Source organism: Oncorhynchus mykiss, chromosome 30 (assembly GCF_057628025.1).
Source record: "Oncorhynchus mykiss isolate SJ-2025 chromosome 30, ASM5762802v1, whole genome shotgun sequence".
NCBI lineage: Eukaryota > Metazoa > Chordata > Actinopteri > Salmoniformes > Salmonidae > Oncorhynchus > Oncorhynchus mykiss.
The window spans coordinates 3,715,904-3,742,500 of NC_143051.1; the positions used below are offsets into that span (position 1 = coordinate 3,715,904).

General features: G+C 46.3%; 1 protein-coding gene across 1 annotated transcript in view; it reads right to left on the reverse strand.

Moving 5' to 3' along the window:
• The window catches only part of csmd2 (CUB and Sushi multiple domains 2), a gene marked incomplete at its 5' end in the record, with an annotated part of 597,374 nt that overhangs the window by 301,791 nt on the left and 268,986 nt on the right, over positions 1 to 26,597 (reverse strand). The window contains 5 exons of the mRNA XM_090227432.1: positions 7,346 to 7,540; positions 15,721 to 15,908; positions 16,422 to 16,560; positions 19,780 to 19,971; positions 20,376 to 20,578. Of these exons, the coding sequence (XP_090083558.1) occupies positions 7,346 to 7,540; positions 15,721 to 15,908; positions 16,422 to 16,560; positions 19,780 to 19,971; positions 20,376 to 20,578 (917 nt within the window). The remainder of the gene's footprint in view (positions 1 to 7,345; positions 7,541 to 15,720; positions 15,909 to 16,421; positions 16,561 to 19,779; positions 19,972 to 20,375; positions 20,579 to 26,597) is intronic.

Here is a 26,597-nt window from a genome sequence, read left to right on the forward strand (position 1 = left end):
AAACCCCCACTACCTTCCATTCTGCGAGCAAACGTGCATTCTTTGGACAATGAAATAGATGACCTACGCGGAAGATTAAACTACCAACGGGACATTCAAAACTGTAGTATCTTATCTGATGCTTCACAGAGTCGTGGCTGAACGACATCATCTATCAACATACAGCAGAATAGCGGCGTCTGGTAAGACAATGGACGGTGTTTTTGTAAATAACAGCTGGAGCTGAGATATATTTAAGGAAGCCTCGAGCTATTGTCCACCTGAGGTAGAGTATCTCATGATAAGCTGTAGACCACACCACCTACCTAGAGAGTTTCCATCTGTATTTTTCATAGCTGTTTTACATACCATCGCAGACTGAGGCTGGCACTAAGACACCATTGAATGAGCTGCATTACGCCATAAGTAAACAAGAAAACGCTCACCCAGAGGCGGCACTCCGGGAAACTTAACTTCTTATGGCTGGGGTCAGTATTGAGTAGCTTGGATGAATAAGGTGCCCAGAGTAAACTGTCTGCTACTCAGGCCCAGAAGCTAAGATATGCATATTATTAGTATATTTGGATAAGGGCCTCCCGGGTGGCGCAGTGGTTAAGGGCGCTGTGCCAAATGTGCCACCAGAGACTCTGGGTTCACGCCCAGACTCTGTTGTAACCGGCCGTGACCGGGAGGTCCGTGGGGTGACGCACAATTGGCCTAGCGTCGTCCGGGTTAGGGAGGGTTTGGCCGGCAGGGCACCAGCGCGCACCAGCGACTCCTGTGGCGGGCCAGGCGCAGTGTGCGCTAACCAAGGTTGCCAGGTGCATGGTGTTTCCTCCGACACATTGGTGCGGCTGGCTACCGGGTTGGATGCACGCTGTGTTAAGAAGCAGTGCGGCTTGGTTGGGTTGTGTATCGAAGGACGCATGACTTTCAACCTTCGTTTCTCCCGAGCCCGTAGTGATGAGACAAGATAGTAGCTACTAACAATTGGATACCATGAAATTGGGAAGAAAAAGGGGTAAAAATTCAAAAAATTAATAAATATATTAGTATATTTGGATAGAAGAGTTTCTAAAACGGTTTGAATGATGTCTGTGAGTATAACAGAACTCAAATGGCAGGCAAAAATCTGAGAAAAAAAATACAGCATCTGAGCTTTGTAGTTTTTCAACTCTTTGCCTATCCCAGATATTGTAAATTTGGTCCGATTGCACTTCCTAAAGCTAGATGTCAATAGTCTACAGAACCTTGTTTGAGGCTTCTACAGTGAAGGAGGAGAGAATGAGAGCTGATTGCTTAAGAGGTCTGGGAGAATGTCAGAATGTCATGAGCTCAGTCTCGCGCACTCCCGTGCGGTTGAAACATTATTGAAGCTATATATTAAAAACATCCTAAAGATTGATTCTATACTTTGTTTGACATGTTTCTACAGACTGTAACGGAACTTTTAGACTTTTCGTTTGGCGCGTCGTGAATATTGATTTGTGAACTAAACACGCAAACAAAAAGGTATTTGGACATAAATGATGGACTTTATCGAACAAAACAAACATTTATTGTGGAAGTGCATTCTGATGAATATCATCAAAGGTAAGTGCATATTTATAATGATATTTCTGACTTTGTTGACTCCACAACATGGCGAGTATCTGTATGGCTTGTTTTTGTGTCTGAGCGCCGTACTCAGATTATTGCATGGTGTGCTTTTTCCGTAAAGTTTGACACAGCGGTTGCATTAAGTCCATTTTACAAAATATCTATCAGCATGTTAAATGCGCAACCAGAGGGAAAAATAACTCTGGACCACCTTTACTCCACACACATAGACACATACAAAGCTCTCCCTCGCCCTCCATTTGGCAAATCTGACCAAAATGATTCCTGCTTACAAGCAAAACATTTAGGCAGGAAGCACCAGTGACAAGATCAATAAAAAAGTGGTCAGATGAAGCAGATGCTAAGCTACGCTATAGGACTGTTTTGCACAGACTGGAATATGTTCCGGGATTCTTCTGATGGCATTGAGGAGTTTACCACATCAGTCATTGGCATCATCAATAAGTGTATCAATGACGTCGTCCCCACAGTGACTGTACGTACATACCCCAACCAGAAGCCATGGATTACAGGCAACATCCAAGCTGAGCTAAAGGCTAGAACTGCCGCTTTCAAGGAGTGGGACTTCTAACCCAGAAGCTTATAAGAAAGTCCTCTATGCCCTCCGAAGAACCATCAAACAGGCAAAGCATTAATACAGGACTAAGATCAAATCATACTACAACAGCTCTGACGCTCGTCAGATGTGGCAGGGCATGCAAACCATTACAGACTACAAAGGGAAGCACAGCCAAGAGCTGCCCAGTGACACGAGCCTACCAGACGAGCTAAACTACTTCTATGCTCTGTGCTCGCTTCAAGGCATATAACACTGAAACATGCATGAGAGCACCAGCTGTTCCAGTAGACTGTGTGATCACGCTCTCCGCAGTGAACAGTTCAACATTCACAAGGCCGCAGGGCCAGAAGGATTACCAGGACGTGTACTGTGAGCATACGCTGACCAACTGGCAAGTGTCTTCACTCACATTTTCAACCTCTCCCTGTCCGAGTCTGTAATACCAACGTGTTTTAACCTGTCTACGATACTGGTTCCCAATTGGGAATCAACCCTCCCACGTTCAGCTGAAACGGTGGCGCATGGAACGCAAAAATATTCTTAAAAATATTTAACCTCCACACATTAACAAGTCCAATAGCTCAAATGAAAGATAAACATCTTGTTCATCTAGCCAGCAAGTCAGATTTCTAAAATGTTTTACGGCGAAAACATAGCACATATATATGTAAAACCACCACCAGACACAGCTCATTTCAATAGCCAAAACATGCAATCAACAAACGCAGGATTAAAAAATAAATCGCTCACTAACCTTTTGAAAATCTTCATCAGATGACAGTAATATGACATATTACACAGTACATATTTTTTTTTTTCAATAATATGCCATTTATATCCATAAGTGTCCATTTACAGTGAGTTCACCTTCAGAAATTACTCAAAAATGCCCGCAGGAAATCTATGTAGCGCGGCAAGATAACGTAAATAGACATCATAAACTTTGACTAAATATACATGTTCTACATATAGTTAGAAAGATACACTGCTTCTTTATGCAACCGCTGTGTTAGATTTATTTTTAACGTTACAGAAATCGCACACTATTCCATATGCTGAGACAGCGCTCAGTTCCAAGCTACATTTCCACGTAATGTTGGAGTCAACAGAAACACAGATTTAAGCATAAATATTCCCTTACCTTCGATGGTCTTCGTTCAGAATGTTCTGGAAGGCTTCATACTTACCCAATACATCGTTTGGTTTCAAGTCTTGCGTCTTTGTATTAGCTACTGCTAATAACATCAGCTGAAATGCACCCAAAACGTCCTCTGGTCCGGATAAGTTGCGCATCAAAACTTCAAAATTACACATTATATGTCGACTAAACAGGTCAAACTAAGTGCAGAAGCAAGCTTTATGATGTTTTAGACGTGCAAAACAAACTTCAATTCAATCGGCCATCGTCTGCCCTTCTCTTGAGTGCTGGAAACAAAGGAATGGCTGTGACCAATTCGCGCCCATACGCACAGCCTATTCTCTCGTGGCACGCACTAATTTCACTCCCATAGGGTCAATTCTCGCGCGATTTGAACGGTTTGAAGCTCTAATGAAAGAGGACATCTAGCGGAAGAGATAGAAAGTGTCCCCAGAATCATAGCTGGTTGGGAAGGGTGGGGGCCATGACGTCAAAGTTGCTCCAACTTTCATGGCCACAAAAACTAGTTTGGAAGAATGCCTGCCCTGTGAGTTCTGCTATACTTACAGACATAATTCCAACGGTTTTAGAATCTTTAGAGTGTTTTCTATCCAATAATAATTTTTATTTGCATATATTAGCAATTTTTGACAGATTTTTTTTCCAGTTTACTAGGGGTACCCAATCTCTCCAAAGGTATGTCTGCCATATCCTTAACAGGTTTAAGCAGACCACCATAATGCCTGTGCCCAAGAACACTAAGGTAACCTGCCTAAATGATTACTGACCCGTAGCACTCACGTCTGTAGCCATGAAGTGCTTTCATAGGCTAGTCAAGGCTCACATCAACATCATCATCCCAGAAACCCTAGACCCACTCCAATTTACATACCGCCCCAACAGATCCACAGATGATACAATCTCTATTGCACTCCACATTGCAGTTTCCCACCTGGACAAAAGGAACACCTATGTGAGAATGCTATTCATTGACTACAGCTCAGCGTTCAACACCATAGTGCCCTCAAAGCTCATCAATAATAATGATGGGCCGCCCCAGGTGGTAAGGGTAACGACACATCCACACGCTGATCCTCAACAACGGGGCCCCACAGGGGTGCGTACTCAGTCCCCTACTGAACTCCCTGTTCACTCATGACTGCACGGTCAGGCACAACTCCAACACCATTAATAAGGTTGCCGATGACACAACAGGAGTGCGCAACCCTAACCACCTACAACGACGTGACAGCCTATAGGGGAGAGGTCAGAGACCTGTCCGTGTGGTGCCAGGACAACAACCTCTCCCTCAACGTGATCAAGACAAAGGAGATGATTTTGGACTACAGGAAAAAGAGAACAGAGCACGCCCCCATTCTCATCGACAGGGCTGCAGTGGTGCAGGTTAAGAGCTTCAAGTTCCTTGGTGTCCACATCACCAACAAACTAACATGGTCCAAGCACACCAAGACAGTCGTGAAGAGGGCACGACAACACCTTTTCCCCCTCAGGAGACTGAAAAGATTTGGCATGAGTCCTCAAAAGGTTCTACAGCTGCGCCATCGAGAGCATGGTTGCATCTGGTTGCATCACTGCCAAGTATGGCAGCTGCTCGGCCTCCAACCACAAGGCACTTACAGACGGTAGTGCGAAAGGCCCAGTACATCACTGGGGCCAAGCTTCCTGCCATCCAGGACCTCTTTACCAGTGTTAAAGGAAGCCTAAAAAAATTGTCAAAGACTCCAGCCACCCTAGTCATAGACTGTTCTCTTTGCTTCCGCATGCTTCCGCATGACAAGCGGTACTGGAGCGCCATGTCTAGGTCCAAGAGGCTTCTAAAAAGCTCCTACCCCCAATCCAAAGGACTCCTGAACAGCTAATCAAATGGCTAAACAGACTATTGGCATTGCCCCCCTTTTAAACCACTACTACTCTCTGTTGTTATCATCTATGCATAGTCACTTTAATAACTCTAACTGCATGTACATATTACCTCAACTAAACGGTGACCCTGTACCTCTACCCCCCTGTATATAGCCTCCACATTGACTCTGTTCCGGTACTCCCCTGTATATAGCCTCCACATTGACTCTGTTCCGGTACCCCCCTGTATATAGCCTCCACATTGAATCTGTACCGGTACACCCTGTCTATAGCCTCCACATTGACTCTGTACCGGTGCCCCTCCTGTATATAGTCTCCACATTGACTCTGTACTGGTACCCCCTGTATATAGCCTCCACATTGACTCTGTACCAGTACACCCTGTATCTAGCCTCCACATTGACTCTGTACCAGTACCCCCTGTATATAGTCTCCACATTGACTCTGTACCGGTACCCCCTGTATATAGCCTCCACATTGACTCTGTACCGGTACCCCCTGTATATAGCCTCCACATTGACTCTGTACCGGTACCCCCTGTATATAGCCTCCACATTGACTCTGTACCGGTACCCCCTGTATATATCCTCCACATTGACTCTGTACCGTAATACCCTGTATATAGCCTCCACATTGACTCTGTACCGTAATACTCTGTATATAGCCTCCATATTGACTCTGTACCGTAATACCCTGTATATAGCCTCCATATTGACTCTGTACCGTAACACCCTGTATATAGTCTCACTATTTTGGTTTACTGCTGCTCTTTAATTTGTTTCGTTGTTACTTTTATTTCTTATTCTTATCTGTATTTTTTTAAACTGCACTGTTGGTCAGGGGCTCGTAAGTCAGCATTTCACTGTAAGGTGATTAATACAATTTGATTTGAGTACTTTTTCCACCACTGATGACGAGACGGCCTACTGGGAGGAGGGTGAGGGTCCTGGAGGAGTGCAGCCAGGAAAATAACCTAACTTCTCTCTCAACGTCAACAAGACAAAAGGAGCTGATGGTGGACTTCATGAGACAGCAGAGAGGAGCACCTACAGCACCCGATGTCACAAGAAGGTCAAAAAGATCATCAAGGACATCAATCACCCAAGCCACGGCCTGCTCACCTCGTTATCATCCACAAGGTCAGTACATGTCCATCAAAGCTGGGACCGAGATTCTGGGAAAACAGCTTCTATCTCAAGGCCATCAGACTGTTAAATAGCCATCACTAACTGGCCAGTCACTGTCACTAGCCAGCTACCAACCGATTAATCAACCCTGCACCTGTAGTGGCTTGGAGGGGCTCGACGGGGCTGTAGTGGCTTGGAGGGGCTCGACGGGGCTGTAGTGGCTTGGGGTGGGCTCGACGGGGCTGTAGTGGCTTGGAGGGGCTCGACCGGGCTGTAGTGGCTTGGAGGGGCTCGACGGGGCTGTAGTGGCTTGGGGTGGGCTCGACGGGGCTGTAGTGGCTTGGGGTGGGCTCGACGGGGCTGTAGTGGCTTGGGATGGGCTCGACGGGGCTGTAGTGGCTTGGAGGGGCTCGACGGGGCTGTAGTGGCTCGACGGGGCTGTAGTGGCTTGGAGGGGCTCAACAGGGCTGTAGTGGCTTGGGGTGGGGGGGCTCGACGGGGCTGTAGTGGCTTGGAGGGGCTCGACTGGGCTGTAGTGGCTTGGGGGGGGCTCGACGGGGCTGTAGTGGCTTGGGGGGGGCTCGACGGCGCTGTAGTGGCTTGGAGGGGCTCGACGGGGCTGTAGTGGCTTGGGGTGGGCTCGACGGGGCTGTAGTGGCTTGGAGGGGCTCAACGGGGCTATAGTGGCTTGGGGGGGGGCTCGACTGGGCTGTAGTGTCTTGGGGGGACTCGAAAGGGCTGTAGTGGCTTGGAGGGGCTCGACGGGGCTGTAGTGGCTCGACGGGGCTGTAGTGGCTTGGAGGGGCTCGACTGGGCTGTAGTGGCTCGACGGGGCTGTACTGGCTTGGGGGGGGGCTCGTCGGGGGGGGGCTCGTTATTATCAATTTTTAAAATATTTTTTACTTATAAAGTGACTCATTAAAAACAATTGTTTACAAAAGGATGTTTGAATGTTACCTTGACAATGTTTTCTAACTCAGTTAGGCCTATTCATTGATTTCTCTATTTTGTTTTGTATTCATCTACTCGGTACGTTACCTATGCAGATTGGTTTTTGTTTGTTCCAGGAGGGCTTGCTGTCTGACCCCATGACGCAGGTCAGAGTGGGTTCTCCTTCCAGAGTATATCCACTATCACAGTAGTAGGTGGTGGTTGAGCCCAGCTTAAGGTCAGCTCCAATCCTGGTACCGTTCCTCACCACCCCAGGATCAAAGCATGACTCTCTAGGGTTCTCTGAGAGAGAGAGAGAGAGAGAGAGAGAGAGAGAGAGAGAGAGAGTATTTGTTAATAAGACTAGGTAAGCATATACAATTAGATTTCAAGGGATATCTGCATTGAGAGAAAGAGTGGGAGAGTTAGTTAGTCAAGCTGGACCGATTAAGACAAGAAACACCAGCTCAAAGTAGGACCCTCTGTGGACTGAGAAAGACAGGGTTACTTTAGTCAAACTTCTGAATCAGGCTGAACCCCTCCCAAAATACTAAGAAAATAACAGAAAAGACAAGTACAAAAGACAGAATCACACAAGCAACTAGCCAAAAAATCAGACAGGAAATACAATATAGAGTTAAATATCAACTAGCCAACAAATCAGACAGGAAATACAATATGTAGAGTTAAATATCATCTAGCCAACAAATCAGACAGGAAATACAATATATAGAGTTAAATATCAACTAGCCAACAAATCAGACAGGAAATACAATATGTAGAGTTAAATATCAACTAGCCAACAAATCAGACAGGAAATACAATATGTAGAGTTAAATATCAACTAGGCAACAAATCAGACAGGAAATACAATATGTAGAGTTAAATATCAACTAGCCAACAAATCAGACAGGAAATACAATATGTAGAGTTAAATATCAACTAGGCAACAAATCAGACAGGAAATACAATATGTAGAGTTAAATATCAACTAGCCAACAAATCAGACAGGAAATACAATATGTAGAGTTAAATATCATCTAGCCAACAAATCAGACAGGAAATACAATATGTAGAGTTAAATATCAACTAGGCAACAAATCAGACAGGAAATACATTATGTAGAGTTAAATATCAACTAGCCAACAAACCAGACAGGAAATATGTAGGGTTAAATATCAACTAGCCAACAAATCAGACAGGAAATACGTAGGGTTAAATATCAACTAGCCAACAAACCAGACAGGAAATATGTAGAGTTAAGTATCAACTAGCCAACAAATCTCTCTCTCTCTCACATGCCAGTACCCTCTCATCTTTGCCTGAAAGAGGTAGGACAAGGGGGGCAAAAAAACTGAATCCCTCCAATCCCCTCCCTCTCTACCCATACCATCTTTTCCTCTCCCTCCCTCTCTCACCTTACCATCGCCACCTCTCCCTCCCTCTCTCCCCCTACCATCTCCCCCTCTCCCTCCTCTCTCCCCTCTCATCTCCACCTCTCCCTCCCTCTATCCCCCTACCATCTCCACCTCTCCCTCCCTCTCTCACCTTACCATCTCCCTCCTCTCTCCCCCTACCATCTCCACCTTCCCTCCCTCTATCCCCCTACCATCTCCACCTCTCCCTCTCTCTCTCACCTTACCATCTCCCTCCTCTCTCCCCTACCATCGCCACCTCTCCCTCCCTCTCTCCCCTACCATCGCCACCTCTCCCTCCCTCTCTCCCCCTACCATCTCCACCTTCCCTCCCCCTCTCCCTCCCTATACCATCTCCCCCTCCCCCTCCCTCTCTCACCTTACCATCTCCCTCCTTTCTCCCCTCTCATCTCCACCTCTCCCTCCCTCTCTTCCTCTATAATCTCCCTCTCTCTCACCTTACCATCTCCACCTTCCCTCCCTCTCTTCCTCTATAATCTCCCCCCATCCCTCCCTCTCTCCCCCTACCATCGCCAACTCTCCTTCCCTCTCTCCCCCTACCATCTCCACCTCTCCCTCCCTCTCTCCCCCTACCATCTCCACCTTCCCTCCCTCTCTCCCCCTACCATCGCCACCTCTCCTTCCCTCTCACCCCCTACCATATCCACCTTCCCTCCCTCTCTCACCTAACCATCTCCACCTTCCCTCCCTCTCTCCCCCTACCATCGCCACCTCTCCTTCCCTCTCTCCCCCTACCATCTCCACCTCTCCTTCCCTCTCTCCCCCTACCATCGCCACCTCTCCTTCCCTCTCTCCACCTACCATCGCCACCTCTCCTTCCCTCTCTCCACCTATCATCGCCACCTCTGCTTCCCTCTCTCCCCCTACCATCTCCACCTCTCCTTCCCTCTCTCCCCCTACCATCTCCACCTCTCCTTCCCTCTCTCCCCCTACCATCTCCACCTCTCCTTCCCTCTCTCCCCCTACCATCTCCACCTCTCCTTCCCTCTCTCCCCCTACCATCTCCACCTCTCCTTCCCTCTCTCCCCCTACCATCTCCACCTCTCCTTCCCTCTCTCCCCCTACCATCTCCACCTCTCCTTCCCTCTCTCCCCCTACCATCTCCACCTCTCCTTCCCTCTCTCCCCCTACCATCTCCACCTCTCCCTCCCTCTCTCCCCCTACCATCTCCACCTCTCCTTCCCTCTCTCCCCCTACCATCTCCACCTCTCCTTCCCTCTCTCCCCCTACCATCTCCACCTCTCCTTCCCTCTCTCCCCCTACCATCTCCACCTCTCCTTCCCTCTCTCCCCCTACCATCTCCACCTCTCCTTCCCTCTCTCCCCCTACCATCTCCACCTCTCCTTCCCTCTCTCCCCCTACCATCTCCACCTCTCCCTCCCTCTCTCCCCCTACCATCTCCACCTCTCCTTCCCTCTCTCCCCCTACCATCTCCACCTCTCCTTCCCTCTCTCACCTTACCATCTCCACCTCTCCCTCTCTCCCCCTACCATCGCCACCTCTCCTTCCCTCTCTCCCCCTACCATCGCCACCTCTCCTTCCCTCTCTCCCCCTACCATCTCCACCTCTCCTTCCCTCTCTCCCCCTACCATCTCCACCTCTCCTTCCCTCTCTCCCCTTACCATCGCCACTTCTCCTTCCCTCTCTCCCCCTACCATCTCCACCTCTCCTTCCCTCTCTCCCCCTACCATCGCCACCTCTCCTTCCCTCTCTCCCCCTACCATCTCCACCTCTCCCTCCCCCTCTTCCTCTATAATCTACATCTCTCCCTCCTTACCATCTCCACCTCTCCCTCTCTCTCTCACCTTAGCATCTCCACCTCTCCTTCCCTCTCTCCCTCTATTATCTCCATCTTCCCTCCCTCTCTCCCCTACCATCTCCACCTCTACCTCCCTCTCTCACCTTATCATCTCCACCTCTTCCTCTATAATCTCCCCCTCTCCCTCCTTACCATCTCCACCTCTCTGTGCATCTCTCCCACTAACTCCCCTCTCCATCTCTCCCCCTAACTCCCCTCTCCATCTCTCCCCCCTCTCTCCCCTCTCATCTCCACCTCTCCCTCCCTCTCTCCCCCTACCTCCCCTCCCATCTCTAACTGGTAAAGGTAAGGAGTAAGACAAATAGACAGACAGACAGACAGACAGTCAGGGCAAGGACCTTATTGAGAGTGACATCGCTCTGTCCAAAGCTCTGCTGACTATTCACAACTGTCTCAGCCCTGAACCAGAACCGAGTGAGTGAGTGAGTGAGGTGTGTGTGTGTGTGTGTGTGTATGTGTATACATATATATATATATATATATATATATATATATATATATAGAGATAGATAGCCCTGGACCACAGATCTAAAAGCATAGATTATGAATATACCAGAGGAACAAGCCGCTCCATTAATCTTCAACGTCAAACATCAGACTTAAATAAACATGAGATTAATGTCCTAGTTGAATATAGATCTAACGGCCTCACCTTGAGAAAGCACAAGTAAAATGCCATGTTCAATTTCTACAAATAATGACCACAGAATGACCGGTCAGATTTGAACCTGCACTCTTTAACAGTAAACGCAAGTAAGGTCAGTTCAAAGACTAAGTTGTTGAGACCTGTTGCTAACGGGCCATCTGGTTACTGTTGGTAATGTTTTTGAGACCTGTTGCTACCGGGCCGTCTAGTTACTGTTGGTAATGTGGTTGAGACCTGTTGCTAACGGGCCATCTGGTTACTGTTGGTAATGTTTTTGAGACCTGTTGCTACCGGGCCGTCTAGTTACTGTTGGTAATGTGGTTGAGACCTGTTGCTAACGGGCAGTCTAGTTACTGTTGGTAATGTTGTTGAGACCTGTTGCTAACGGGCCATCTGGTTACTGTTGGTAATGTTGTTGAGACCTGTTGCTACCGGGCCGTCTAGTTACTGTTGGTAATGTGGTTGAGACCTGTTGCTAATGGGCCGTCTAGTTACTGTTGGTAATGTGGTTGAGACCTGTTGCTAATGGGCCGTCTAGTTACTGTTGTGAACTGCCAACAGGTCAGAATAACATCACCAACAGAAACCAGATGTCCCGTTAGCAACATGTCATATGCTCTCCAATCCCATCCTCTCCTCTCCTCTAGTTTCCTCTCCTATCCCCTCCTCTCCTCTAGTTTCCTCTCATATCCTCACCTATGCTATCATCTCCTCTCCTCTAGTTTCCTCTCCTATCCCCTGCTCTCCTATCATCTCCTCTCCTCTAGTTTCCTCTCCTATCCCATCCTCTCCTATCATCTCCTCTCCTCTAGTTTCCTCTCCTATCCCATCCTCTCCTATCATCTCCTCTCCTTTAGTTTCTTCTCCTATCCCATCCTCTCCTATCATCTCCTCTCCTCTAGTTTCCTCTCCTATCCCATCCTCTCCTATCATCTCCTCTCCTCTAGTTTCCTCTCCTATCCCCTGCTCTCCTATCATCTCCTCTCCTCTAGTTTCCTCTCCTATCACATCCTCTCCTACCATCTCCTCTCCTCTAGTTTCCTCTCCTATCATCTACTATCCTCTAGTTTCCTCTCCTATCCCATCCTCTCCTCTAGTTTCCTCTCCTATCCCCTCCTCTCCTATCATCTCCTCTCCTCTAGTTTCCTCTCATATCCCATGCTCTCATATCCTCTCCTATCCACTCCTATCCTATCATCTCCTCTAGTTTCCTCTCCTATCCCATCCTCTCCTATCATCTCCTCCCCTCTAGTTTATTCTCCTATCCCATCCTCTCCTATCATCTCCTCTCCTCTAGTTTCCTCTCCTCTCCTCTCCTCTAGTTGCCTCTCCTATCCCATCCTCTCCTATCATCTCATTCTTCTATCATCTCCTCTCCTCTATTTTCCTCTCCTATCCCTTCCTCTCCTATCATCTCCTCTCCTCTAGTTCCCTCTCCTATCCCATCCTCTCCTATCATCTCCTCTCCTCTAGTATCCTCTCCTCTCCTCTAGTTGCCTCTCCTATCCCATCCTCTCCTATCATCTCCTCTCCTATCATCTCCTCTCCTCTATTTTCCTCTCCTATCCCTTCCTCTCCTATCATCTTCTCTCCTCTAGTTTCCTCTCCTATCCCATCCTCTCCTATCATCTCCTCTCCTTTAGTGTCCTCTCCTATCCCCTCCTCTTCTATCATCTCCTCTCCTCTAGTTTCCTTTCCTCTCCTATCATCTCCTCTCCTCTAATTTCCTCTCATATCCTCTCCTCTCCTATCATCTCCTCTCCTCTAGTTTCCTCTCCTATCCCCTCCTCTCCTATCATCTCCTCTCCTTTAATATCCTCTCCTATCCCCTCCTCTCCTATCATCTCCTCTCCTCTAGTTTCCTCTCCTCTCCTATCATCTCCTCTCCTCTAGTTTCCTCTCCTCTCCTATCATCTCCTCTCCTCTAGTTTCCTCTCCTCTCCTATCATCTCCTCTCCTCTAGTTTCCACTCCTATCCCCTCCTCTCCTATCATCTTCTCTCCTCTAGTTTCCTCTCATATCCTCTCCTCTAGTTTCCTCTCCTATCCCCTCCTCTCCTATCATCTCCTCTCCTCTAGTTACCTCTTCTATCCCCTCCTCTCCTCTAGTTTCCTCTTCTATCCCCTCCTCTCCTATCATCTCCTCTCCTCTAGTTACCTCTTCTATCCCCTCCTCTCCTATCATCTCCTCTCCTCTAGTTACCTCTTATATCCCATCCTCTGCTATCATCTCCTCTCCTCTACTTTCCTCTCCTATCCCATCCCATCCTCTCCTATCCTCTCCTCTCTTTTCTTAACCTCACTGACTTTTACGATGTGCCATTCCAAAATCTAAAGTACCCACATAACTCAAAATGGCGTTCCTCATTCAACCACAACGTGTTTAGTGAGATTCAGTAATACATTCAAAACGGACTCTGTTCACCCCAAACAGAGTTTACAAGCTACTCCCTGTCTTTTAGACTCTGACTACCCCAAACTACTCTAACACAATAGGCCTCATTGATGCAGAGATCTCTAGACTATAAGCCTAGGTCTTTAAATGAAAGCCCCAAAGTATGTTGCCCCTTAAATTTCCAATTATGTTTAATCCTCTATTCCTGATAACAGATATTCACCACAACAGGATCCCAGCTCTCTGAGAAACAACCACAAACACAACACACAAACCAGTTACCAGACCTGTCAACCAACTGTTACACACACACACACACAACACACAAATCAATTACCAGACCTGTCAACCAACTGCTACACACAAACACACAGGGGAGCCTGTGATCTTGAATGGCTATGATCGTCTGTGATCCTGTATAAACAGTGTGTACTGTACGGTCGTGCCCCAAACAAACCACAAAGCGTGGTCGGTCAACACAGCGAGACACAGGAGTGGGTGTGATATCAAACGGACGTGTGCTAAAGTGTATGAGAAGCCTTTAGTGTGGCACCGACGACAGAGAGGCAATGATCAAACAGAGATCTCTGTCTCTGTCTCTGTCTCTCTCTCTCTCTCTCTCTCTCTCTCTCTCTCTCTCTCTCTCTCTCTCTCTCTCTCTCTCTCTCTCTCTCTCTCCTCTCTCTCTCTCTCTCTCTCTCTCTCTCTCTCTCTCTCTCTCTCTCTCTCTCTCTCTCTCTCTCCTCTCTCTCTCTCTCTCTCTCTCCTCTCTCTCTCTCTCTCTCTCTCTCTCTCTCTCTCTCTCTCTCTCTCTCTCTCTCTCTCTCTCTCTCTCTCTCTCTCTCTCTCTCTCTCTCTCTCTCTCTCTCTCTCTCTCTCTCTCTCTCTCTCTTCTCTCTCTCTCTCTCTCTCTCTCTCTCTCTCTCTCTCTCTCTCTCTCTCTCTCTCTCTCTCTCTCTCTCTCTCTCTCTCTCTCTCTCTCTCTCTCTCTCTCTCTCTCTCTCTCTCTCTCTCTCTCTCTGTCTCTCTCACTGTCTCTCTCTCTCTCTCTCTCTCTCTCTCTCTCTCTGTTCTCTCTCTCTCTCTCTCTCTCTCTCTCTCTCTCTCTCTGTCTCTCTCACTGTCTCTCTCTCTCTCTCTCTCTCTCTCTCTCTCTCTGTCTCTCTCTGTCTCTCTCTGTGTCACTCTCTCTCTCTGTCCTCTCTCTCTCTCTGTCTCTCTCTCTCTCTCCGTGTCTCTCTCTCTCGGTCTCTCTCTCTCTCTCTGTCTCTCTCTCTCTGTCTCTCTCTCTCTCTCTCTGTCTTTCTCTCTCTCTCTGTGTCTATCTCTCTCTGTGTCTCCTCTCTCTCTCTCATTTTTATACATATATATATATATATATATATATATATATATAGTGTTCATAATTATTCTCTGATTCGCTGCGAGGAAAGCTAGGGGTCGATAATTAAGCGCAGACAGAGCACGGTCCATTGAGTGGATGATCAAGACCAAGAGCATTAAAGCAGCGTTTCTTCTCTGAAGACGTTTTGACACAGCTAATCCAACGCACTTTGTACTGGAAACAGTTGGAAGTTGAAAGGAACGATGTCGGTAAGTACACAGGGGTGAATCCTTTTCAGCAATGTGCTTGAAGAGGAGTTTGAAAATAAAAGAATCACGGGTTTTTATAACACATGCAAAGCCAGGCACAAACTAGCAGTCAGAGAGACTAAAATGAATGGTGCGCAACAAGAGTAGATCCAAAAACCACAATGCATTTCTTTCTAGCTAATACACAAACTGATTATAAAATGCTTTTAAGGACAGACAAACCCAAATTAGTAAAGTAACAAACAGAAACTAAATCATCCCCCAAATGTATCACTAATACAAAATAACAAAAACAGATAATGACTTTACTCCTCCCACCACTAGGGGGAGGTCGACTTTACTCCTCCCACCACTAGGGGGAGGGCGACTTTACTCCTCCCACCACTAGGTGGAGGGCAACTTTACTGCTCCCACCACAAAGGGGAGGGCAACTTTACTCCTCCCACCACTAGGGAGAGGGTGACTTTACTCCTCCCACCACTAGGGGGAGGGCGACTTTACTCCTCCCACCACTAGGGGAGGGAGATTTTACTCCTCCCACCACAAGGGGGAGGGCAACTTTACTCCTCCCACCACTAGGGGGAGGGCGACCTACCTGTGTACTGCAGGATGAAGCCGTTGCTGCTGAGCGATGCGTCGCTGCGGAAGGCGAGGAAGAGTGTGTTGGAACTGCTCTCGATGCGGTCGGGGACGTCAGTACCGTAGAAACTCCCCAACAGAGGGTGGAGGGAGTCAGGACCGTCATAGATGTGGAGGAAGTCATAGCTGGGCTCCAGACTGAACCTGAACGACACAGAGACGGAGAGAATTGGTTACATTAGAAAATATAATTCTGTCAGGAATTGGGTATGGATTATTCTAGACCATATGAACAGACCAGCGAATAACATGGGTAAGGATTGTTCTAGACCATATGAACAGACCGGGGAATAACGTGGGTAAGGATTATTCTAGACCATATGAACAGACCGGGGAATAACGTGGGTAAGGATTATTCTAGACCATATGAACAGACCGGGGAATAACGTGGGTAAGGATTATTCTAGACCATATGAACAGACCGGGGAATAACGTGGGTAAGGATTATTCTAGACCATATGAACAGACCGAGACATGTTGATATTAGTTGACATTGACACTGTCCATGCATGTTCTCTATGAGGGAGAATCCAAACTTGGACTTGATGTCTCCCAATGGAATCAGTTTGATGTCTCCCAATGGCATCAATGTTCGACAAAGGGGACATTTTGATTGGATGTCAGGATGTAATTAGATGTAATTAGTGTCATGCTCACTGGTTGAAATTGAGTGCGATGACGTAGTCAGGGGTGACAGAGACGGTCCAGTCGCACTCTCGCCCGTGGGGGTACGGCTCGGGGTACTCTGGGGACAGGATCAGCCCAGTGGGGCCCGTCAGGTTCCCCCCACACAGAGCTGTGATACAGGGAGAGAGAAGAGAGGAAACATGATGATACAGGGAGAGAGAGGAGAGGAAACATGATGATACAGGGAGAGAGAGAGAGGAGAGGAAACATGATGATACAGGGAGAGAGAGAGAGGAGAGGAAACGTGATGATACAGAGAGAGAGAGGAGAGGAAACATGATGATACAGGGAGAGAGGAGAGGACACATGATGATACAGAGAGAGTGGAGAGGAAACATGATGATACAGCGAGAGAGAGGAGAGGAAACATGATGATACAGGGAGAGGAGAGGAAACATGATGATACAGAGAGAGAGGGGAAAGGAAACATGATGATACAGAGAGAGAGAGGAGAGGAAACATGATGATACAGAGAGAGAGAGGAGAGGAAACATGATGATACAGAGAGAGAGAGGAGAGGAAACATGATGATACAGAGAGAGAGAGGAGAGGAAACATGATGATACAGAGAGAGAGAGGAGAGGAAACATGATGATACAGAGAGAGGAGAGGAAACATGATGATACAGAGAGAGAGGAGAGGAAACATGATGATACAGAGAGAGAGGAGAGGAAACATGATGATACAGAGAGAGAGGAGAGGAAACATGATGATACAGAGAGAGGAGAGGAAACATGATGATACAGAGAGAGAGGAGAGGAAACATGATGATACAGAGAGAGAGAGGAGAGGAAACATGATGATACAGAGAGAGGAGAGGAAACATGATGATACAGAGAGAGAGGAAAGGAAACATGATGATACAGAGAGAGAGGAGAGGAAACATGATGATACAGAGAGAGAGGAGAGGAAACATGATGATACAGAGAGAGGAGAGGAAACATGATGATACAGAGAGAGAGAGAGGAGAGGAAACATGATGATACAGAGAGAGAGGAGAGGAAACATGATGATACAGAGAGAGAGGAGAGGAAACATGATGATACAGAGAGAGAGAGGAGAGGAAACATGATGATACAGGGAGAGGAGAGGAAACATGATGATACAGAGAGAGAGAGGAGAGGAAACAATACGATACAGAGAGAGAGAGGAGAGGAAACATGATGATACAGGGAGAGAGGAGAGGAAACATTACGATACAGGGAGAGAGGAGAGGAAACAGGAGATGTAGATGAATATACAGATAACAACAGAACATCCCTTCTTTACTCAGGTTTGTAAAGGCATCTTTACTCAGGTTTGCTAATTGGGTACTTTTTCCACCACTGCCAAATCATTGCCTTCATGTGCCAGCATAGCTAGCTCCAGCTTCTGTGGGTATGTGGTTTGCAATCGAGCCAAACAGACCCCTTTGTGTAAGCTGCATTGTGGTAACTAATGAACTCTGAAACTGAAATGGCCCTGACTGTATTTGACCAAGTCAGCATAGTCAGAACCTATATCATGTATTTGGCTGAGTCAATAAAGGCCCATTTAAGAGGTTCAACAGTATTGAGACTCCACTAATGCCTGTCGACATTAAACCCTGTTAGGTTTTCACCTGTGAACCTTTGGAGCCAGGAACACACACGACTCATGACCGATCTCCCTCCGTTTGTGATTTCAAAGGAATGTTCAAACTAATTACGCCTTGCCCTGATTAAACAATGAAGCTAATTACAATGTCTTAATTTCTGTTGTTAACTAGCGTCTCTCCTCTCTCTCTCTCTCTCTCTCTCTCTCTCTCTCTCTCTCTCTCTCCTCTCTCTCTCTCTCTCTCTCTCTCTCTCTCTCTCTCTCTCTCTCTCTCTCTCTCTCTCTCTTCTCTCTCTCTCTCTCTCTCTCTCTCTCTCTCTCTCTCTCTCTCTCTCTCTCTCTCTCTCTCTCTCTCTCTCTCTCTCTCTCTCTCTCTCTCTCTCTCTCTCTCTCTCTCTCTCTCTCTCTCTCTCTCTCTCTCTCTCTCTCTCTCTCTCTCTCTCTCTGTCTGTGTCTCTCTCTCCCTCTGTCTCTCTGTGAAAAGACAGACAGACAGACAGACAGACATTGGGTGGCTGTGTGAAAATTACTTGTAGCTAAGTATAATTGGTACAGACTGGGTTGTAGGTTGGTATAATTGGTACAGACTGGTTGTAGGTTGGTATAATTGGTACAGACTGGGTTGTAGGTTGGTATAATTGGTACAGACTGGGTTGTAGGTTGGTATAATTGGTACAGACTGGGTTGTAGGTAGGTATAATTGGTACAGACTGGGTTGTAGGTAGGTATAATTGGTACAGACTGGGTTGTGGGTAGGTATAATTGGTACAGACTGGGTTGTGGGTAGGTATAATTGGTACAGACTGGGTTGTAGTTTGGTATAATTGGTACAGACTGGGTTGTAGGTTGGTATAATTGGTACAGACTGGGTTGTAGGTTGGTATAATTGGTACAGACTGGGTTGTAGGTTGGTATAATTGGTACAGACTGGGTTGTAGGTTGGTATAATTGGTACAGACTGGGTTGTAGGTTGGTAACGTTGGTACAGACTGGGTTGTAGGTTGGTATAATTGGTACAGACTGGGTTGTAGGTTGGTATAATTGGTACAGACTGGGTTGTAGGTTGGTATAATTGGTACAGACTGGGTTGTAGGTTGGTAACGTTGGTACAGACTGGGTTTTATCTGTGCAGGTGGGGTGTTGGTTAACATGTGTTACCTGTGCAGGTGGGGTGTTGGGTTAACATGTGTTACCTGTGCAGGTGGAGTGTTGAGTTAACAGGTCTTACCTGTGCAGGTGGAGTGTTGGGTTAACAGGTCTTACCTGTGCAGGTGGAGTGTTGGGTTAACAGGTCTTACCTGTGCAGGTGGAGTGTTGGGTTAAAAGGTCTTACCTGTGCAGGTGGAGTGTTGAGTTAACAGGTCTTACCTGTGCAGGTGGAGTGTTGGGTTAACAGGTCTTACCTGTGCAGGTGGAGTGTTGGGTTAACAGGTCTTACCTGTGCAGGTGGAGTGTTGGGTTAACAGGTCTTACCTGTGCAGGTGGAGTGTTGGGTTAACATGTCTTACCTGTGCAGGTGGGGTGTTGGGTTAACATGTCTTACCTGTGCAGGTGGAGTGTTGGGTTAACAGGTCTTACCTGTGCAGGTGGGGTGTTGGGTTAACAGGTCTTACCTGTGCAGGTGGAGTGTTGGGTTAACAGGTCTTACCTGTGCAGGTGGAGTGCTGGGTTAACATGTCTTACCAGTGCAGGTGGGGTGTTGGGTTAACAGGTCTTACCTGTGCAGGTGGAGCGTTGGGTTAACAGGTCTTACCTGTGCAGGTGGGGGGGTCAGGCTGCCAGAAGAAGCGGCTGTTGATCTCTGTGCAGGTGATCTTGGTGGCCCCCTGAAGGACGTAACCGGGATCACACTGGAACAGGACACGGTCTCCGGGCTCCTTGCTGTCCCCACTGCGGGTCCCGTTGGCGGGCAGACCTGGGTCGTTACATGACGTAGCAGTGGACACTGGAGACAGAGGGGAAAAGAATAGATGAATCCGTTGGTAAAGAGTCTCTTTCCAGCTCGACATTTCTAACTGAATCCGAACTGGAAATTCCCTTTTTCTTTTGTTGTTTAACCTACATTTTATTTAATCACAATGATGAGAAAGGTAGAGTCATTTCTAGGTATGTAGAATAGCTACTTCAACATACATACCAATAAACAGTATGCACACAGTGCATTATCAACATGAACATATAGCTTCCATTCAAATCTCCCACTGGTACCACGGGCTCTATTTACAGTACAGGTGCATATACACGTTTATGATCCAGACCAATTCATTTTAAGGTTGGTTAACACTCAAACATATTCCCCTTCGACCTTTTTTTCCTCTCGTGCATACTATATGACATTCAACCTCTTACCAGAGAACTGCAGAGCGAAGCCCTGTTTGGAAGTGAAGAAGTCGGTGGTGAACTGGAGGCTGACGGTGTTGAAGGTGCTGTGGGCGTCAGGCGGAAGGGTCGAGCCGCTGAGCTCCCTCAGGAGGACCCCTCCGTCCTGGGGACCGTCCCAGATACGCAACACATCGTGGACCTCCTCCGTATGGAATACCAGGAAGTGGAGACTATGGAGGGAGGAAGAGGAGTTAGTCATGGAGGCTAGGGGGAAGTATAGAGAGGAAGAGGAGGTAGTCATGGAGGCTAGGGGGGAGGAGAGGGGAAGTATAGAGAGGAAGAGGAGGTAGTCATGGAGGCTAGGGGGGAGGAGAGGGGGAAGTTTAGAGAGGAAGAGGAGGTAGTCATGGAGGCAAGGGGGGAGGAGAGGGGGAAGTATAGAGAGGAAGAGGAGGTAGTCATGGAGGCTAGGGGGGAGGAGAGGGGGAAGTATAGAGAGTAAGAGGAGGTAGTCATGGAGGCAAGGGGGGAGGAGAGGGGGAAGTATAGAGAGGAAGAGGAGGTAGTCATGGAGGCTAGGGTGAGGAGAGGGGGAAGTATAGAGAGGAAAAGGAGGATGAGGTAGTCGTGGAGGCTAGGGGGGAGAAGGGGAACAGGAGATATTAGATCAGACAAAGAGGGGAAAATGCAGTTTCATAGAGGAAGGGGGGATGGAGGAAAGGTTGAAAAGAGGACCCAGTCTAGACAACCTAACTATTCACTGTTAGAGTCCCAGTCTAGACAACCTAACCATTCACTGTTAGAGTCCCAGGTTGAGACTGTTTTAACAGATGTACTGTCCCAGTCTAGACAAGCTGATAGTCAGCAACAGTAAATCTTCTCTCTTTAACCAGACATCTGTCAACCAGCTGGGGCTGAACAAAGAAAACCGATGCCTTTCATCACTCCAATACAGTAGGATGCTGGTGTGTGTGTGTGTGTTTGTGTGTTTGTGGTGTGTGTGTTTGTGTGTGTGGTGTGTGTACACATGGACTAGACTAGAAGAAGAACACTTAGACAGGAGAAGGGAAAGCTAACTAAGGGATTGATCGATTCCTGAGATACGAGGGAATTTTATTTTACCTTTATTTAACTAGGCAAGTCAGTTAAGAACAAATTCGTATTTTACAATGACGGCCTAGGAACAGTGGGTTAACTGCCTTGTTCAGGGGAACACTGGGTTTAACTGCCTTCTTCAGGGGCAGAACGGCAGGATTTTACTTTGTCAGCTTTGGGATTTGATCCAGCAACCTTTACGTTACTGGCCCAACGCTCTAACCACTAGGCTACCTGCTGGTTACTGGCCCAACGCTCTAACCACTAGGCTACCTGCTGGTTACTGGCCCAATGCTCTAACCACTAGGCTACCTGCTGGTTACTAGTCCAACACTCTAACCACTAGACTACCTGCTGGTTACTAGTCCAACACTCTAACCACTAGGCTACCTGCTGGTACATGCCCAACGCTCTATCCACTAGGCTACCTGCTGGTTACTAGTCCAATACTCTAACCACTAGGCTACCTGCTGGTTACTAGTCCAACACTCTAACCACTAGGCTACCTGCTGGTTATTGGCCCAACGCTCTAACTACTAGCTCCCTCCCCCCTCTAACCACTAGGCTACCTGCTGGTTACTAGTCCAACGCTCTAACCACTAGGCTAACTGCTGGTTACTGGCCCAATGCTCTAACCACTAGGCTACCTTTCAGAAAGCTAACTAAGTGATGTATTGACTCATGAGATATAAGAGGGATTAATTGATGGTAAGAGGGTAAGTAAACTAAGTGATTAATTGATGGTAAGAGGGTAAGTAAACTAAGTGATTAATTGATGGTAAGAGAGTAAGCGAACTAAGTGATTAATTGATGGTAAGAGGGTAAGTAAACTAAGTGATTAATTGATGGTAAGAGGGTAAGCGAACTAAGTGATTAATTGATGGTAAGAGGGTAAGTGAACTAAGTGATTAATTGATGGTAAGAGGGAAAGTAAACTAAGTGATTAATTGATGGTAAGAGGGAAAGTGAACTAAGTGATTAATTAATGGTAAGAGGGAAAGCGAACTAAGTGATTAATTGATGGCTGCCAGCAACAGACTGAAGGTGAAGAGTTTAGAGCACATATGTCAGAGTCAAGGCCCGCGGGCCACATCCGGCCCGCAAGAAGGTTTTTTACGGCCCCTGGGATGATCTTGATTTATTATTAGAACCGGCCCGCAGCAAGCCGGCAGCCCGCAGATCTTTTACACGCACCAATACTACATTTCCCACAATGCAAAGGTGACGCACCGAGCAGTAGGCTGCTTCATTTCAATATTTATTGGCACAGCAGTCGTCAGCATCACAGTAAAATTAACTTTCAGATACCCATCAAAAATGGCAAAACGGAAGGTGGATACTGAGAACCGGGGGTTTCAAACAAGGTGGGAGTCGGAGTATATGTTCACGAAGGTAGCTGGAAAACCTGTGTGTCTTCTGTGTGGAGAAAGTGTGGCGGTACTGAAAGAGTATAATCTGAGACGACATTATGAAACGAAACACACGGACAAAAACAAGAATATGGACATGGAACAAAGGCTACAAAAGGCCAGTTTTATTTTGGCAGAAGAGATCGCTAAATCAGCCCGGCCATTTACGGAGGGGGATTTCATCAAAAACTGCATGATTAAAGTTTGTGACGAAGTTTGCCCAGAAAAAAGGCAACTCTTTTTAAATGTGAGTCTGAGCAGAAACACCATTGCCGAGAGAGTAGACCAGTTGTCCATCAATCTAAAAGAGCAGCTTGTGAAAAAGGGAAAAGATTTTATTGCATATTCCTTGGCTGTGGATGAGAGCACCGACATTTCTGACATTGCCCAGTTGTCAATTTTCATCCGCGGAGTGGACTCCAACCTAAGCGTGACAGAGGAGTTTTTGGCTTTACGTCCTATGCATGGCACAACTACGGGGCATGATTTGTATGAAGAGGTGTCAAGATGTGTAAATGAGATGGAGCTGCCTTGGGAAAAACTCGTGGGTTTGACAACCGACGGAGCACCTGCGATGTGTGGACACAGGAGCGGACTGGTGGCGAAGATACGGGAAAAGATGCAAGAGGAAAACGCGACAGGTGAGCTGACAGCTTATCATTGTATCATACACCAGGAAGCGTTGTGCGGTAAAGCCTTGAAAATGGAGCATGTAATGAGCATCATCACGCGCACAGTTAACTTTATCAGAGCCAAAGGTTTGAATCACCGCCAGTTCAAGGCATTTCTGACGGAGTTAGAAACGGAGCATGGTGATTTGCCTTATCACACAGAGGTGCGATGGCTAAGCCAGGGAAAGGTGCTTCAAAGATGTTTCGAGCTTCGTGAGGAGATTTGTCTGTTCTTGGACAGCAAAGGGAAAGACACAACACAACTCCGAGACGAAATGTTTCTGTGTGAAATGGCTTTTCTGTGTGACATTACGAGTCATCTGAATGCAATAAACTTGCAGCTGCAGGGTCGGGATCGTGTCATCTCTGATATGTACAGTACAGTGAAGGCATTTAAAACCAAACTGACTCTGTGGGAGACGCAGATGCGGAAATAAAATTTGAGCCACTTTCCCAGCTGCCAGACCATGAAAGAGAAGCTCTCTACCAGTGCGTTCCCGAGCACACAGTTGGCTGATAAAATAGGTATGCTTGCCGCTGACTTTCGACGCCGATTTGCTGACTTTGAAGCACAAAAAAGCAGGTTGGAACTGCTCGGTAACCCATTTGCTGTTGACGTGGAAAGCTCACCACCAAACCTCCAAATGGAGTTGATTGACCTCCAATGCAATGATGCACTGAGGGCAAAATATGCGGCAGTGGGTGCTGCGGAGTTCGCCCGTTTCCTCCCCGGCACAATGCCCCAGCTGCGCATCCAGGCTGCTCAAACGTTGTCTATGTTTGGCAGCACATACCTGTGTGAACAACTGTTTTCTTTGATGAACCTGAACAAAACATCACACAGAAGTCGACTTACTGCTGAACACCTCCACTCAATTCTGAGGATTTCTTCAGCTCAGAGCCTTACCCCGAACATTGATGAACTTGTGGAAAAGATGGGACACCACCAAGTATCACCCTCAACCTCAAACAAGTGAACATTACTGTGCAATCACATATTTAGAGTTTTTACTCAGTTCAAGTTTAAAAGTTAAAATTTAATATTTGTTTTCACTGCATGTTACTTCTCCTTAAACAAAGTGTTGTTTTTGATTAATAGATTTTTGCACTTTATTTTTTTGTATTTCAATCCAATTATATTTTAAAAATATTTCAGTTGAGTGGATGATAGAAAATTGCTATTATTGTTTTTTCTTTGAAGTAAATTTAGCCCACTTTTGCTAAAATAGAAAATATAGTCTACTGATGGTGCCTTGAATACCGGTTTCTTTCATTTAATGTTCATGTTATGGGGATATTTATATAAAGGAAATTTGTCTTTTGTGTCTGTTGAAAATTAAAGATTACTGACAGAGCCATAAGAAAATATTGCTTTATTTATCTGATCATATTGTAATATATTTGTTAGGTTTTCAGTAGGTTCAATTAGGTTCACTAGACTATATGCGTCATTTAAAAATTTTTCAATGAACATTCGAACAGTCCGGCCCTCGTCTTGTAGCTGATTTTTTTATTTGGCCCTCCGTCCATTTGACTTTGACACCCCTGGTTTAGAGGGAAATGAGAAACAATACTCTCAGCATGCTTCAGTAGCAGACCAGTGTTGGGTAGAAGATATATGAAACAGATCAAGGAGATGGACCAGATCAGATCAAGGAGATGGAAAGCCATGTTAATGAACACCACTATGTATACAACAGCTACATCAAATTGGTGTGGTGGCTAATTTCTGTATTTACCAAATGAGGAGAAACAAACATCACACACCAGTCAGAGTTATACTTAAACTACATCTTTAATAATAAGAGCTTTGCAATAGCACTTGACTTACAATGATGCACCATTTCTAATGAACCATTGAAAAGTGACAACACAAAAGTACAAAGATATTTTATAGCCAAGATACACCACTCTCAACCTACATGACGAACAACAGATACATAGAATGGTCACAAGGTTAAGATTTGTATGAAAGGTATCTACTTCATTGTAAAGACCATTGTCTGGTCCTCCTACTCCAAACTGGAACCGTCTCTTCCTGGTACGGTATAGCAAAAAAACATTGCCTCATGTTCTCTGGAAAGCTCTTTAGGTTTTATCACCCAAAGACATCGTAAATCTCCTCTGTCAGTGTTATCTCATAGACGCTCATCCTCAGTAGAACACACATACAATAATTAACAAAATACTATACTCTGTCTAATATAAATAAAATAAAAACAATATTTATAACATAATCTTGCAATTTCCACGACATTGGTAAGACACAGGGTATAGAAATTGATGCGTAGAATTTCACAGTTCAGATTTTAAAACTTAACAGTCTTACAAGGCACAGCGTTTAACCGTGTCATGTGACCTTAACATTTAATGCATCCCCCTTGACACAATCACGAAAATAGTCATGGCCTCTAAACCTTCCAACTGCCAGCTGGACCCTATTCCAATTAAACTACTGAAAGAGCTTCTTCCTGTGCTTGGCCCTCCTACAGAACGTTGAACATGATACATTTCTCCCTATCACCTGGATATATACCAAGCGAACTAAAAGTGGCAGTAATATGCTTAAAAAAAAAGCCAAACCTTGACCCAAATATATTTATATTTTTTAACTACCGGCCCATATCAAATCTCCTATTCCTCTCAAAAATGCAAGACAAAAATCTGTTGCAGAACAGCAACTCACTGCCTTCCAGAAGACAAACAATGTACAGGAAACACTCCAGTCTGGTTTTTTAAGACCCCATTTTGACACCATCGATCACCACATTCTTTTGGAGAGATTAGAGACCTTTATTGGTCTACACGGACAAGTTCTGGCCTGGTTTAGATCTTATCTGTTGGAAATACATCAGTTTTTCTCTGTGGATGGTTTGTCCTCTGACAAATCAATGGTATGTTTCGGTGTTCCTCAAGGTTCCGTTTTAGGACCACTATGTTTTCACTATATATTTTCACTATATATTCTACCTTTTGGTGATGTCATTTGGCAACACAATGTCACCTTTCACAGCTATGCAGACGATACCCTGGAAGCCTGTGTTTCCGACATAAGGAAGCAGATGGCATCTATT